This window comes from Bufo bufo, chromosome 2 (assembly GCF_905171765.1).
Source record: "Bufo bufo chromosome 2, aBufBuf1.1, whole genome shotgun sequence".
Taxonomy (NCBI): domain Eukaryota; kingdom Metazoa; phylum Chordata; class Amphibia; order Anura; family Bufonidae; genus Bufo; species Bufo bufo.
Window position 1 is genome coordinate 531,609,128 of NC_053390.1, and position 15,577 is coordinate 531,624,704.

A 15,577-nucleotide genomic window follows, 5' to 3' on the forward strand; every position below is an offset into this window, starting at 1 on the left:
AAATCGCGCAGGGCAAAGGCATTTTCAGGAAATCCGGTGACATTCGGGCTCTCCATGGGGCTGCCTTGAAAAGTTATTGAAAAGGTTGTCTGACATTATCAAAGGGGTTAAGCTGCTATATCAGATTCACCCGATGGACAGCTGTGTTTCTGGAATGAAGCATGACCATTTTTTCTAATACCAGGCAGCCCCTTAAATTTCCTCCTGATCCATTTTCAAACGTTAGATACCAAAGTGGCATAATTTTTTATTTATTTTAGAACATTTTTATTACAGTTTATATTTTTATTGTTCAATAAAGGTCTAGGACCTCAGGTGTCATATTTATATGTAGTGTTTAGTTTTGCAGTGACCAGTCTGTACTCATTTTGTATGATCAAGTGAAAAACAGGAATGGTTTGGCTTTAAGGGGTGTTCCAGGCTAATGAGATTGAAGAGCTATCCTCAGGATAAGTGATCAAAGAGTAGTGTTGTAGTGGCAGTTCCCGGTTTCTCTAGTAACCCAGCACGGCCACTACACTTTGCCTCTGGCTCAGTTCAAAGTGCTAGTTTCAGCAGGGAACAGCTGATCAATGGGGGTGTGGGACGTTGGACCCCATCCAATTTGATATTGATCATCTATCCTGAGGATAATTCATTAATATCAGAAGTCTGAAAAAACGATTTCAATTTCCCAAAAATAACAGCCCATTTATTGACATAAATATTAGAATAAGAGAGTGTCTCCCACGTAGGGTTCTGTGGGACCCTAGTTTTATTTGTAGCCAACCTGGCCATGGGTTCCTCAGAAATAGCAGCAGCAAGTCTCTACTGGAAATGGGGGAAGGCAAAGCAGGCAACAAATCTATACCTGAACATTAAACTACACCTGAATTATGAAAATCTTTGTCCACGCCCACACATATCTAGGGAAACCCTTAAGAACAGAGAGTTCCTCAAAGTAAAATGGTTGTTTATAGCTTATTTAATATTGAAATATACATATACACTGTCAGATGGATTTGTTTTAGACCAGGGATGCCCAACCTGCGGCCCTTCAGGTGTTGCAAAACTAAAAATATCAGCATGTCCGGACAGCCCATCAGCCTACAGCAGGGCATGGTGGGAATTGTAGTTTTACAACAGCTGGAGGGCTGCAGGTTGAGCATCCCTGTTTTAGACAATAATGTGTGAAGAACATTGTGATTATACTGCGACCAGATGCTCATGTATATGTCAAGCTAATTGATTTTGTATATCTTTCAATGCAGGTATTTATGAGCCGACATTTCTTGTACAACTGCAGTGAACCTACCCTGGATGTAAAAATTGCCTTTTGTCAGGTGTGTGTTCCTTACAGGTAAAACAAGGTACCGTATGAATTTGTACTTCACATTTTCATTTCAGTTTCCTATTTCCATTTGTGTGACAGTCAGTGTTGTATTGCAATGCAGGTTACATGCCATGTTTTTCTGGTTATAAGAAATTATTACAAAGTAGTGAACTGTAACATAATCCTAAATTGACCGACAGATAAGTAAATGCAACATAAGCTTTTTGTGTGTTTAGAATAACATTCATTCTATGGCATCGCCAAGTAAATATGCCCCTATAAGCATGGTGCAAGTCTAAACATGGTGTATTCCCATGTATTGGATAGACCTTCTTCGATGGGAAAGTGTCATGTACTTACCCGTCTGCTTTCCTGCCATTGTAGTCGTTGTAGCAAAACAACGACTACCAGCCCTAGCAGGGAATCAGTGTCACATGCCTTCTGAGGGCGGGCTATTTAAGCTGCTGGTCACAGTTGCCTGTGATTGGTAGTCTTTCCTCACTAGCTATTTTTTGTTACTCTGGATCGATGATATTTTGCCTGTTTCAATGACATTGCCTCTGAATATTGATTTTGCCTCTCACGTGACCTCCTGGTATTTGACTGCTTGTTATTTGACTATTTTTTTTTCATATTGGGCACTGTTAGGTATTAGACTCTGCTAGTTCGTGACCTTGGCTTTGCCTGCTGATTGTCTTTCATGTTATCTCCTGGTTTTACTCTGCTGTTTATTTGACTGGATTGTGATCTGGTCCTGGTTTTGCCTGTCTTTTCTTTACCTCTTTTTGTCTAACTACTCTTTTACCCCTTTAGGTTTAGGCCCCTGCACTTAGTCAAGTCAGGGACCATCGCCAAGTTGTGGGTCGCCATTTGGGTCGGATCGTTCCAGTAAGTAGGGACTGTTGTGCAGATGGAGTATAGTGCTGCCCTGTCCCTTGCCTTTCATGACAGAAAGTCTTGTTTATTTAATTTTAGTTTCATTATTTGTTTTTCAGGACTGAAGTATTGATAGTCTGTCCTTTAGAATAGGCCATCATTATTAAATCAGTGGGGGTTACACTCCTTACTAGTCAATTAAACGGGCTACAGAATCCCTCTTCATTGTTTACCAGGTGCATTTTATAGTAGCTATGCCTGGTACTTAAGCTCAGTCCTATAAAAGTGAATGAGATCGAGCTGTAATATTAGATCGTCAACAGGGGTGTCAGGAGTTGGATCCCCACCGATCTGATATTGATGGCCCATTAATAGGCCTAGCCTTGGGACAGGCCATCAATATTATAGTTTCAGAAACTACTTTAAGTGTGAATGTTTACAATGCTTTAGGTGTTTTTATTTGGTATTCTAAATAAGTGCCCTTGGCGCAGGCATTACAGGCACACACTTTACTGTATTGGTTGCAAAGATGGTGTCAAGTGACAGAAATATCATAGATTATTACTGTCTCTGAGAAGTGATGGAGTACAGAACTCTTCTCAGAGACCAGGGAGTGACATGGAGATCCATACAGAGTGATATTTGTGCATATAGTAGATAGCTGGCTCTACACTTAAATGGTTTGTCCAGGCTACTGATTTTGATGACCTATGCCTCAGTATTAGATTGGTGTGGATCTGACTGGTGGCACTACCACCGATCAGCTGTTTGAATGCGAGCCCTGTGTTCTCTTCAGTATTTACCTGTGCTCCTTCATCTGCAAAAATACTAAATTAATTACAGGTAGCCAAAAACAGCAAAACAAGTTCCCAAAAATTCTTTAAATATATAAATGATTTAAAAAAAACAAGGTTAGCACAGGTAGGTCCTCTACATATTGGTAACAGAGAGATGGCCACTGGAGATTTTTTTTTAGCTCTGTCTATACAGAAACTGAGAGATTAGCTGATGTATGTGATACCGGGGCTGTTAATACATACAGTAATATACTAAAGTGTAATATAGTAAATAGACTAAAAACTATATAAACTGGCTAAATGTTGATATGGTCCAAGCTAGGCTTAATAAAGTAAATGTGAACAAGACTCCAGGTCCAGATGGATTACACCCAAGAGTTCTTAATTAACTCAGTTCAGTTTTTGCTGTGCCCTGTCATTATTTTTAGAAATTCTCTAGTGAATGGTACAGTCCAGATTGACTGGCGCAAGGCAAATGTGGTGCCCATATTCAAAAAGGGCTATAGGTAATTATAGGCCAGTAAGCTTAACTTCAATTGTGGGAAAAATTATTTGCATGGCTCTTGAAGGGTTGTGTGATTTCAAGAGGAAACCAGCTCATGGGATTGACCTGTAATGAACAACAGATGATGACCTGACAGATTCTGCGCTGCCGCTCTGGTTCTTCCGGAAGTCCTCACATGTCTGCTGCAGCCAATTATTAGAGATTAATGATTTGCTGCATGGGATCTGTCTGAAGAAAAAAAGTTCACTCTCCCAATGCTTCACCATGAGAGGTGTGAATCTGTGGTAATAGCAAGAACAGTTGACGATTTTCGGTGAACTGAGAACTAAATAACATTCATTTTTATCTAAATGTATAAAATTCTGTTTTCCCACTCCCCTTATTTCACAACCTCTCCATCCCCTGGTTGAATTTGATGGACATTTTTTCAACTGTACAAATTACGGTTTAACTGATAGAAAAGCTATTTAAAAAAAAAATTGTAGGTACCCCAAAATAGTACCAATAAAAACTACAGTTCGCCCCACAAAAAACAACCCCTCACACAGCTGAGGCCACAAAAAATAAAACAGTTATGGCTTTTAGGAAATCATTTCACCAAAATCCATGCTTGAAAAGGCAAATAGTGCTCCTTCTAATCCGAGCCCACATATGGGGTATTATTGTACTCAAATTGCTTCACAATTTGTTGTGTGATTTTTCTCCTGTTACCCATGTAAAATAAAAAAGAAATGGAGCTAAAACTACATATTATTGGGAACAATAAAAATGGTCTCAGCCTAATTTAAAAAAAAAATAATGAAAAACTTGTTGGGTCAAAATACTTGTGATACCCTTAGATGTATTCCTTGAGAGGGTTGTTTCTTATGTCTTGGCACCTCAAGGCCCTTGCAAACGTGAAATTGTACACCTCCATTTCTGAAGCCATTAATTGAGTCAAATAGCACATAGGAACATATATGGGATATTTCTTACAAAATATGAATCATGGTATCAGATATTGAGTTTTACTTCTCTTTTAACACCTACTGTGTTAAAAAATGGATAAAAATTTCACCTTTATTTAGCATATAAAAAGAAGACAAGAGGGTGCCAGAAACTAGGTTCTAAATCTATGGTCACAACATCCGAAATGGATTCGCATAAAACTTCGTATGCGTATTCAAACAGTACTAGAATGTATACTTCGCGAAGTCTCGCGAAACGTTGCATAATAACGTCATAAATTGATTTCTACTGTAAAAAAACATTTACCAAACTCATTTTCGGTTTCAAGTGGTACCTTGGAACTGAACCAGAGTTCGGGAAAAGGTTCTTAACCGAAGAAATTTTTAAAGTTATTACCCGAAGTCTTGCTAGACTTCGCGAAGTAATAACTTCGGCTCATCTGAGCCAATACATTCTAGTACTGTATGGAACGCTCCCTCCGTACAGTATTCTAATGAAGGTTTATGCGAATCTCCCGAAGTCAATTTGCTCATCCCTAGTCACAACCTTAAGAAAGGTCGCAAGACACGACTGAAAAAATGGCATGGGTGAATAAACAGCTGAAAATGTGGTTGTGAGATATGATTATGTCTTAAAAGCAGAAAAACTAAAATGTCTAAAATTGCTCATTTTTGAAAATTGAAGAAAAATGTTGCAACATTTGATATGACTCTCTGTTGGCATAAATAGAGATGCAGGAAATACTGTAAAGTGATAACTATTGCAAATATTTGGTACTGTGACTCTAATTCTAAAATGTTTTACTTTTTGCTTACTGCTGACATATAAAAGCGTTGGGTTACACCATGATCTCCTTGCACAACATGGCAGATAGCTGCGGTCACAGTATGGATCCCTGAGACCAGGCAAAGTGGTCTTTCTGTGTGGCATTGCTGTGTACAGCAATCCACGGCAGGTGAGAGATCTTCTAGAGAGCACCCCCTGTTGGCTGTAAAATTAACCGTGAGCCTGCAGTCTTTGAATTAACCCTTACCTGCCCTCACTCTGGCAGGAAGAGGATAATTCACTTTTTTCATAAAAAAAAAAAAAGAATAAAAAGTAAAAAACTGTGTGTGCAAAATATACAAACGTACACAAATTTTTTTCCTTTTTGCTTTCTTTAAAATTAAAAAATTTAGAAATGTTGTCTTGAAATCGTTTGTAACATAAATGTGATAAGAAAGGAAAAATATGAATTTTCCATAATTTTCTGTTTTTCCTGTTATCTAATGGCACAAAAGAAAGGTCTCAGAAATGAATAAATTATTTGCAGCTAGATAGGCCCATAAAACGGGCTCATAAAACTGACAAATTGGCCTGGTAAGGAAAGGGGTAAACACTCATATAGTGAAGCGGTTAAGAGGTGTTACAGTTGTCTTTTTGTGCTCTTTTGTCCTAGACTCCATTTATACCAGTTTTGTTAATATTTTGGCACCCAATCTATGTGTCAATTATGAATCTTTTGTTATATCATGCGCAACTGTACACTTGTATGGCTAAGACTTATTTATTTCTAACTTTACCTCTTTGTAGCTTATTGACGCTGTGTTAAAGCTGGTTAGCTCTTTAAGAAAACTATTGATCATCATTAGGGCATCTTCTATATATTCAAGTCTGTGGAATAAGCTAAGAAATAATAACATATCCAGTGTGGCCTTATGAAAAATTGTCTCTATCCTTCATTTAACAAGTACCCCTAGGATTTGACATTTTAGAAAGTTCACACAATTTGCAACTTTCTTTCCTTGTAAGGTCCCGGATGTGATTACTGTGGTTGGATATACAAAGAGTAGCATCATGACTATACCTGTGGTTAAAGTCTCCAACGTTTAATTAATTTCTGCAATTCGAGTATATACTATAGTCCTGAAGTAGAAAAGATTTGGCAATGATGCCTTACTCTGTCATAGTCATTGTCAACAGGTAGTGCAGTGTATGACCCTTTCTAATAGTGTACAGAATGTGTTTTGCAGGAAATTGCTTTTTTCCTATAAAAACTGTTTCCTGTGTTGATATTATTATATATTTTAAAGCACCATTAATTCCAGGGCTCTGTACATATATGAAAATGTGTTTAAAAGGGGTTTCTGGGGGAATAGTTTTTATAAAATATGGTATAACCCTCCGCAGCCGGTGATTGGCTAAGCAGACAGTCCAAGCCATTTCCTATGTGTTGAGATGGAAACCAGGAAGTAGGGAGGAGCAGGGACCAGAGCAGATATCAAACAGCAGCAGCAGGGGATCGATGAGGTGAGTAATGACTGTTTGTTATTTTACCTCACTGTGGCACCTTTTTTTAATTATAATTATTTCCTGGAAAACCCCTTTAAATACAAAGATCAGAACAAAAATAGTGACAGACTGGTATAGAGGGACTGCGGTTCCCTTTATAAGGAAAGGGGGAAAAGACAAGGTGAGGGTTGGTGGGTCAGGGTAAAAGCTGATAAAGTACTCTAGTGGAAGCAGGGTTATTGTATTGTAGGTTGCAGACTTTTCTGACAAATTGGGTTTTCAGATTGGTTTTGAAGCTTTCAGTGGTGGGGGAAAGACTGATCATTTGGGGTAATGAGTTCCAGAATAAGGGGAATACTTGCAAGAAATCTTGGAGACAATTGTGTGATGAGCAGACAAAAGAAGAGTAAAGCCTGTATTACACTGCCTGATTTTTGGCAGATTATCGCTAACGAGTAGCTCTTTAAGAAAACTATTGATCATCATTAGTGCATCTTCTATATATTCAAGTCTGTGGAATAAGCTAAGAAATAATAACATATCCAGTGTGGCCTTATGAAAAATTGTCTCTATCCTTCATTTAACAAGTACCCCTAGGATTTGACATTTTAGAAAGTTCACACAATTTGCAACTTTCTTTCCTTGTAAGGTCCCAGATGTGATTACTGTGGTTGGATATACAAAGAGTAGCATCATGACTATACCTGTGGTTAAAGTCTCCAACGTTTAATTAATTTCTGCAACTCGAGTATATACTATAGTCCTGAAGTAGAAAAGATTTGGCAATGATGCCTTACTCTGTCATAGTCATTGTCAACACGTAGTGCAGTGTATGACCCTTTCTAATAGTGTACAGAATGTGTTTTGCAGGAAATTGCTTTTTTCCTATGAAAACTGTTTCCTGTGTTGATATTATTATATATTTTAAAGCACCATTAATTCCAGGGCTCTGTACATATATGAAAATGTGTTTAAAAGGGGTTTCTGGGGGAATAGTTTTTATAAAATATGGTATAACCCTCCGCAGCCGGTGATTGGCTAAGCAGACAGTCCAAGCCATTTCCTATGTGTTGAGATGGAAACCAGGAAGTAGGGAGGAGCAGGGACCAGAGCAGATATCAAACAGCAGCAGCAGCAGGGGATCGATGAGGTGAGTAATGACTGTTTGTTATTTTACCTCACTGTGGCACCTTTTTTTTAATTATAATTATTTCCTGGAAAACCCCTTTAAATACAAAGATCAGAACAAAAATAGTGACAGACTGGTATAGAGGGACTGCGGTTCCCTTTATAAGGAAAGGGGGAAAAGACAAGGTGAGGGTTGGTGGGTCAGGGTAAAAGCTGATAAAGTACTCTAGTGGAAGCAGGGTTATTGTATTGTAGGTTGCAGACTTTTCTGACAAATTGGGTTTTCAGATTGTTTTTGAAGCTTTCAGTGGTGGGGGAAAGACTGATCATTTGGGGTAATGAGTTCCAGAATAAGGGGAATACTTGCAAGAAATCTTGGAGACAATTGTGTGATGAGCAGACAAAAGAAGAGTAAAGCCTGTATTACACTGCCTGATTTTTGGCAGATTATCGCTAACGAGTATTCGTTGTAACGCTTATTAGCGATCATCTTGCAGTGTAATACTGCCGCTGATTGCTCAAATAAATGAGTAAATGCTCGATCATCAGGCAATCCAAATCTTTTGACATGTTAAAAAAATTATCGTTTGCAGGCGGCAGATCATGGTATCTAATAATGAACTGGCGCGGGCAAACCGCTATACAGCATTGGAATAAACGATGGCATGCTGAGGAGAAGCTCGCTGCAATGCTCCAATGCTCATGTCAGAGGGGCTGAGTGGGGAAAGATGGGGATATGTCTGGGTTCAAAACGATACCGGACAACCCCTTTAAGACTCTTAAAGGGGTTGTCCAGCCTAGGAGTTGGCAACCTCTATGGTTGTAAAGTGTGCCCCATAAAAAAGCCTTATTTTATTTTGAAAACTATTAAAATTGGACCATGCATTTCCTCCTCTGATGAGATAACAAACTCTTTAACTTTATGATTTGTTTATTATGGACACAGAGCGTTCTCTAATTTATGTAGGGGTTTAAAGGGGTTGTCTGAGATTTTTTTTTGACTTATCCTCTGGATAGGTCATTAGTTTCTGATCGGTGGAGGTCTGACACCCAGAGCCCCTCCTATCAGCTTTTTTAGAAGGCACCACTGCCTTCTTGCAGATTTGGCTAGGTCAACTGATGTCCATCGGTCACATGACCTAGGCACAGCTTAGCCCATGAAATGAATGGGGCTGAGCTGCAATACCAAGTAAAGCCGCAATCAAATGGACATTGCTGTGCTTGGTGAGCTGAGAGACAGCCGTGGCGCTTCTCAAACAGCTGATCGGTGGGTGTCCCTGGTGTTGGACTCTCACTGATCAGATATTGATAACCTATCTGGAGGACAAGTCATCAGTGTAAAAGTCTCGGAAAACCCCTTCAATGTCCACCATGTTATCCCTGCTTCTGAGCTCTTTGGGATCAAAGTGATAATTTTTTTGTGTATTTTGTTAGGATTTTTGCCTATGTATGGCCAATTCCAGGATCTACACAATTAAAGGAAATCTGTCACCATGATAATTGCTATTAAAGTAAAGCCATGGCCTAATAGCACTTAGTACCTTATTTCCAGATGTGCCTTTGTTCCAGCAATAGATGTTTTTATCCTCTGAAAATCCAGTTTATTTGATATGCAAACGAGCCAGTAAGGTGCCTAGAGGGGCGTCACTCTTGAAGGAAGTAGCCCAGGCACGCCTCCTGCTAATGCCCAAGCCCACCCTCATGCTGGGGGCAGAGTTATGGCTTGAATGTGATGTAGGAGGGGTGGGTGGATACATTGTGGCAGGAGGCGTACCTGGGCTCCTTCCTGCAAGAATGACGCCCCTCTGGGCACCTCAGTGGCTCATTTGCATATCAAATAAACTGGATTTTCAGAGGATAAAAAACATCTACTGTGGGAACAAAGGCACATCTGGAAATAAGGTACTAAGTGCTATTAGGCCATGGCTTTACTTCAATAGTAATTATCCTGGTGACAGATTTCCTTTAAGACTTACTAAGTTAGGTATAATGCTCTTACTTAACCACTTGCCGCCGCGCTAACGCCGAAAGGCGTCATTGCGGCGGCTCTCCCAGGTCACACTAACGCCGATTGGCGTCATCTCGCGTGAGCCGAGATTTCCTGTGAACATATACCCATATTACATATACCCATGCTGGGTGAGAGAAATATCTTGGCAAAAGACAACTTTTCCCATTTTTTTATACAAAGTTGGCATTTGACCAAGATATTTATCTCACCCAGCATGGGTATATGCAAAATGACACCCCAAAACACATTCCCCAACTTCTCCTGAATACGGCGATACCACATGTGTGGCACTTTTTTGCAGCCTAGGTGGGCAAAGGGGCCCACATTCCAAAGAGCACCTTTCAGATTTCACAGGTCATTTACCTACTTACCACACATTAGGGCCCCTGGAAAATGCCAGGGCAGTATAACTACCCCACAAGTGACCCCATTTTGGAAAGAAGACACCCCAAGGTATTCCGTGAGGGGCATGGCGAGTTCCTAGAATTTTATATTTTTTGTCACAAGTTAGCGGAAAATGATGATTTTTTTTTTTTCTTACAAAGTCTCATATTCCACTAACTTGTGACAAAAAATAAAAACTTCCATGAACTCACTATGCCCATCACGAAATACCTGGGGGTGTCTTCTTTCCAAAATGGGGTCACTTGTGGGGTAGTTATACTGCCCTGGCATTCTAGGGGCCCAAATGTGTGGTAAGAAGTTTGAAATCAAAATGTGTAAAAAATGACCGGTGAAATCCGAAAGGTGCTCTTTGGAATATGGGCCCCTTTGCCCACCTAGGCTGCAAAAAAGTGTCACACATGTGGTATCTCCGTACTCAGGAGAAGTTGGGGAATGTGTTTTGGGGTGTCATTTTACATATACCCATGCTGGGTGAGAGAAATATCTTGGCAAAAGACAACTTTTCCCATTTTTTTATACAAAGTTGGCATTTGACCAAGATATTTATCTCACCCAGCATGGGTATATGTAAAATGACACCCCAAAACACATTCCCCAACTTCTCCTGAGTACGGTGATACCACATGTGTGGCACTTTTTTGCAGCCTAGGTGGGCAAAGGGGCCCACATTCCAAAGAGCACCTTTCGGATTTCACCGGTCATTTTTTACACAGTTTGATTTCAAACTACTTACCACACATTTGGGCCCCTAGAATGCCAGAGCAGTATAACTACCCCACAAGTGACCCCATTTTGGAAAGAAGACACCCCAAGGTATTCGCTGATGGGCATAGTGAGTTCATAGAAGTTTTTATTTTTTGTCACAAGTTAGTGGAATATGAGACTTTGTAAGAAAAAAAATAAAAAATCATTATTTTCCACTAACTTGTGACAAAAAATAAAAAGTTCTATGAACTCACTATGCCCATCAGCGAATACCTTAGGGTGTCTACTTTCCGAAATGGGGTCATTTGTGGGGTGTTTGTACTGTCTGGGCATTGTAGAACCTCAGGAAACATGACAGGTGCTCAGAAAGTCAGAGCTGCTTCAAAAAGCGGAAATTCACATTTTTGTACCATAGTTTGTAAACGCTATAACTTTTACCCAAACCATTTTTTTTTTTTACCCAAACATTTTTTTTTTATCAAAGACATGTAGAACAATAAATTTAGAGCAAAATTTATATATGGATGTCGTTTTTTTTTTGCTAAATTTTACAACTGGAAGTGAAAAATGTCATTTTTTTGCAAAAAAAATCGTTAAATTTCGATTAATAACAAAAAAAGTAAAAATGTCAGCAGCAATGAAATACCACCAAATGAAAGCTCTGCTAGTGAGAAGAAAAGGAGGTAAAATTCATTTGGGTGGTAAGTTGCATGACCGAGCAATAAACCGCTAAAGTTGTGGAGTGCCGATTTGTAAAAAAGGGCCTGGTCTTTAGGGGGGTATAAACCTGTGGTCCTTAAGTGGTTAAATATAAAGCCTTAATGGGATTCTCTGGGTTTAGGGATGAAACTGCATATAAGCTCTTTATTCATTGACTACATATGAGTGGAGCATCAGAGAATTTCCTTGCTCCGATGGTCCCCTTTGTCACGTTGCGATGCGCAGCACAAGGCTGTGTTTGTTTAGTGAGGTGAAGCCCGGTACATCACTGGCCGTAAACAGACCTTGCGCTGCGCATTGCAGTGTGACAAGGGGGTGCATTGGAGCAAGGAAATGCTCCACTCAAGTCAATAAATAAAGAAGAGCTTATATCTAGGTTCAGCCCTGAACCCAGAGAACTACTTTAACGGTTCTATATTTTTTTTAATAGTATTTCTTTTTTTACATTTTAGATTACAATACATCAGCGTCCCAATTGGGATACAAGAGAACAATAAAACAAAAACATTAGACATTGTTGAAAGGCAGCAAGCCCAGGTATCGCAGTAATCAGGAAAATCCGATAATCAGGAGGAACACACCAAATCACATGTGTATACATTTTGATGGCAGTATCCCCCCGGACATCTTAGGGTACTTTCACACTAGCGTTTTTCTTTTCCGGCACTGAGTTCCGTCTAAAGGGCTCGATGCCGGAAAATAACTGATCAGGCATATCCCCATGCATTCTGAATGGAGAGTAATCCGTTCAGGATGCATAAGGATGTCTTCCGTTCAGTCATTTTGACTGATCAGGCAAAAGAGAAAACCGCAGCATGCTACGGTTTTATCTCCGGCGAAAAAAAAAAATGAAGACTTTCCTTAATGCCGGATCCGTCATTTTTTTCCATAGGAATGTATTAGAGCCGGATCCGGCATTCGAAATACTGGAATGCCGGATCCGTCCTTCTGGTCTGCGCAGACCGAAAAAAAGGTGAAAAAATCCTGATCCTGATCAGTCTTACAAATGCCATCAGTTGGCATACGTTTTGCGACGAAACTGCCTGCCGGATCACTCTGCCGCAAGTGTGAAAGTAGCCTTAAAGGGAACCTGTCATGTGGATATTTGATTATAATCGAACTAATTATATACAATCATTAACTACTAAAAAGTACCTTAGATGTATTCACTTACTGGTGTGACAGCTGGTTATCTCATAATATACACACAAAGATGCCACATGCTAATGAGCTGATTTGAGTCCAGCGTGATGTGATTGAGTCCAGCGTATATTTAATTCAGAGCTATAGCCACTCCCCTGCCCACCTGCTGCTGGTTCATATGGAAAATAACTGTCACTCAGCAGCAGGTAGGCGGGGAGAGTCAGGAGCTCATGAATATTCATGACTCATCATTATCAGCTGGAGCCTTTCAATACAAGATGTTGGCAGATTGACTGGGTCAATTAAAGAAAGTGACCCAGCATTGTGCTAAGAGAATCAATCACTTATTTATGTTGCCCTTAGTTAGGACACCATAAAACTGGTGACAGGTTCCCTTTAAGCGATCACCAGACTTCATTCACACCGCACACACATACACACCTGAGCACCCCGTTCCCCCACCCAAATCAATACTTAAACAGTGTTTTGCGCATGTAGCCAAACGCCCCAGATCTTTTCAAAACGATCTGGAGTTCCTCTAGCAGCGTAAGTTAACTTATACATGTGAAGATCAGCATTTATGAGTTGTATCCACTGTTCAAGAGTAGGGGTCTTAGGTGGTTTCCTGTTTAGGAGAATAGTCTTTCTCCCATAAAACATTAGTAGACGGAGCAGTCTTTTGCCATATTTAGTGGGGATTAAGTCTACCACAAGGCCCAGCAAGCATACCATAGGGGAACAGATCAACAGGAGCCCCAGCCTCATATTAATAAAAGTGCATATCTGACCCCAGTACAGCTACATAGTGGGACACACCCATATCATATGGTACAAGGACCCTCTCGACTGCCCGCATCTCGAACATGAAGGATCCAGTAGTCTACACATGTGGAACAGGCGCACTGAGGTCAGATACACCCCGTGTACTCACTTGATCTGAACGAGCTGGTCTCGAGCACTAATTATCGTAGATCTCCATACAGAGCTCAACTCATCCAGATGAGACTTTTAACGGTTCTATTTAACATATTAAAGTAATTTATGGCTTCATATTTTTTTTTCTTCTGTAGAGTTAACTTTTAAAATAAGTGTATAGAGCACTATAAGTAGGGTAGCACTGTAAGTAAATTATTTAACTAGGTTTAAATAGCTCTCAGTACAAGCCTGCACATTACCAAAATAGGCAGAAACATGGTAATTATGGTAACTTTTTAAGTTGTGTTCTGTTCCTATCTATATGACTTAAAGCAGGCATGCTCAACCTGCGGCCCTCCAGCTGTTGTAAAACTACAACTCCCACAATGCCCTGCTGTAGGCTGATAGCTATAGGCTGTTTGGGCATGCTGGGAGTTGTAGTTTTGCAACAGCTGGAGGGCCGCAGGGTGAGCATGCCTGAAAAGTAAGCAATTGGCTCCTGGCATGACGTGCTTAAACAGAATCCTAATGTCTACAGTGTACCCATTGTGTGGCCTAATCGGTGAAAACTAGTTTTGCCTAATATTGTATTGTGTCTTATTTTAATCTATAGAGTTATCTAAATATTCTGATTTGCTAAATATGTGCCCCTTTTCAGGCTCAAGAGCCATGTAGGATAATTGTTCCTCTTTTGTTCACATGCCATAATGGACAGAGGTTGTCCTCTGGAGAAAAGCGCATTCAGTTGGCCCTCTTCCTTATTGCAAGTTCATGTTAGGACAGGTTAGAGTATCAGCCACTTATAACCACCTCAAAATGTTCAAAGTAAATAATAATGGGGCTTGCAGTTACACATCTGTGTAAATACAACATTTTAGCAGAGAAAAACATTCTGGAGAATAGTGCTGGGTATTATTTTAAGAATTTCTTCATATCATCAAGGATGGAATAACAGAAGACTATGTTTTTAATCAACATTTGGAAAATAATGAGCCTTACAACTATGATTCATACAGCCCCATAGCAAAATAAGATGGGGCCCCCACCACCTAGTGTAAGAAAATTATAACAGCAGCGTAAATAGCAATAATAAATGTATGTATAATTGCACTATATGTCAGAAAATCCACATTATAGCAAAAAGCCCCCGTATTTCCCACAAAAAGGTACAATGTTCTTGCATCGGATTGGGCCCCCATCAACCTCTGGGTCTCATAGCGTTACGCTTACTATGGATATTTTTAATGTATTTAATGCTTATTGTCGACATTAATGAAAAAAAATAAAGTCCTTGGTTCTGAAGCTTAGTCAGTACTTCTCCTCATATCAGCAGCATCATATCTGCTATCCACATCCAAATAAATGACAGCGTTATTTACTTCCAGCTCAAAGCTCTCTGATTGATGTTGTTCAATATTGGTATCATCCATTTATGTTTCCTTGACATTTTTGTACATAAACTATGATTTATTAGATACAACAGTAATAACATCGGAAGATTTCCAATCCCCCTATGACTAAACTGATCCTTGCAAATAATTTATGGTGAACTTTTAAATATATATTAGCAACTATAGGTATTCATAGCATAAAGACACTCTTTAAGGAATATTACCACTACAATTAGGCTTAAATCGGTTCTCCAGGACTTCAATATTAATGACCTATACTTTGGATAGGTCTTCAATATCAGAATAATGGGGATCTGACACCCGGCACCCCTACCAATTCAGATGTTAGCAAGAGCTAGTTAACAGAGCGTACAGAGCTAGAAGAATGGAAGAATATGGCGACCTGGTTAGGGGCCTGAGTATGCGACGCACGTCTCTGATGAGTTGCCA

At 39.7% G+C, this 15,577-nt stretch overlaps 1 protein-coding gene across 4 annotated transcripts in view; it reads left to right on the forward strand.

Moving 5' to 3' along the window:
* Window positions 1–1,256: 1,256 nt before the first annotated feature.
* The window catches only part of MAPK10 (mitogen-activated protein kinase 10), a 161,778-nt gene continuing 147,457 nt past the window's right edge, over window positions 1,257–15,577 (forward strand). For all 4 annotated transcript variants that reach the window (XM_040420464.1, XM_040420461.1, XM_040420462.1 and 1 more), the window contains exon 1: window positions 1,257–1,322. In XM_040420464.1, the coding sequence (XP_040276398.1) occupies window positions 1,257–1,322 (66 nt within the window). The remainder of the gene's footprint in view (window positions 1,323–15,577) is intronic.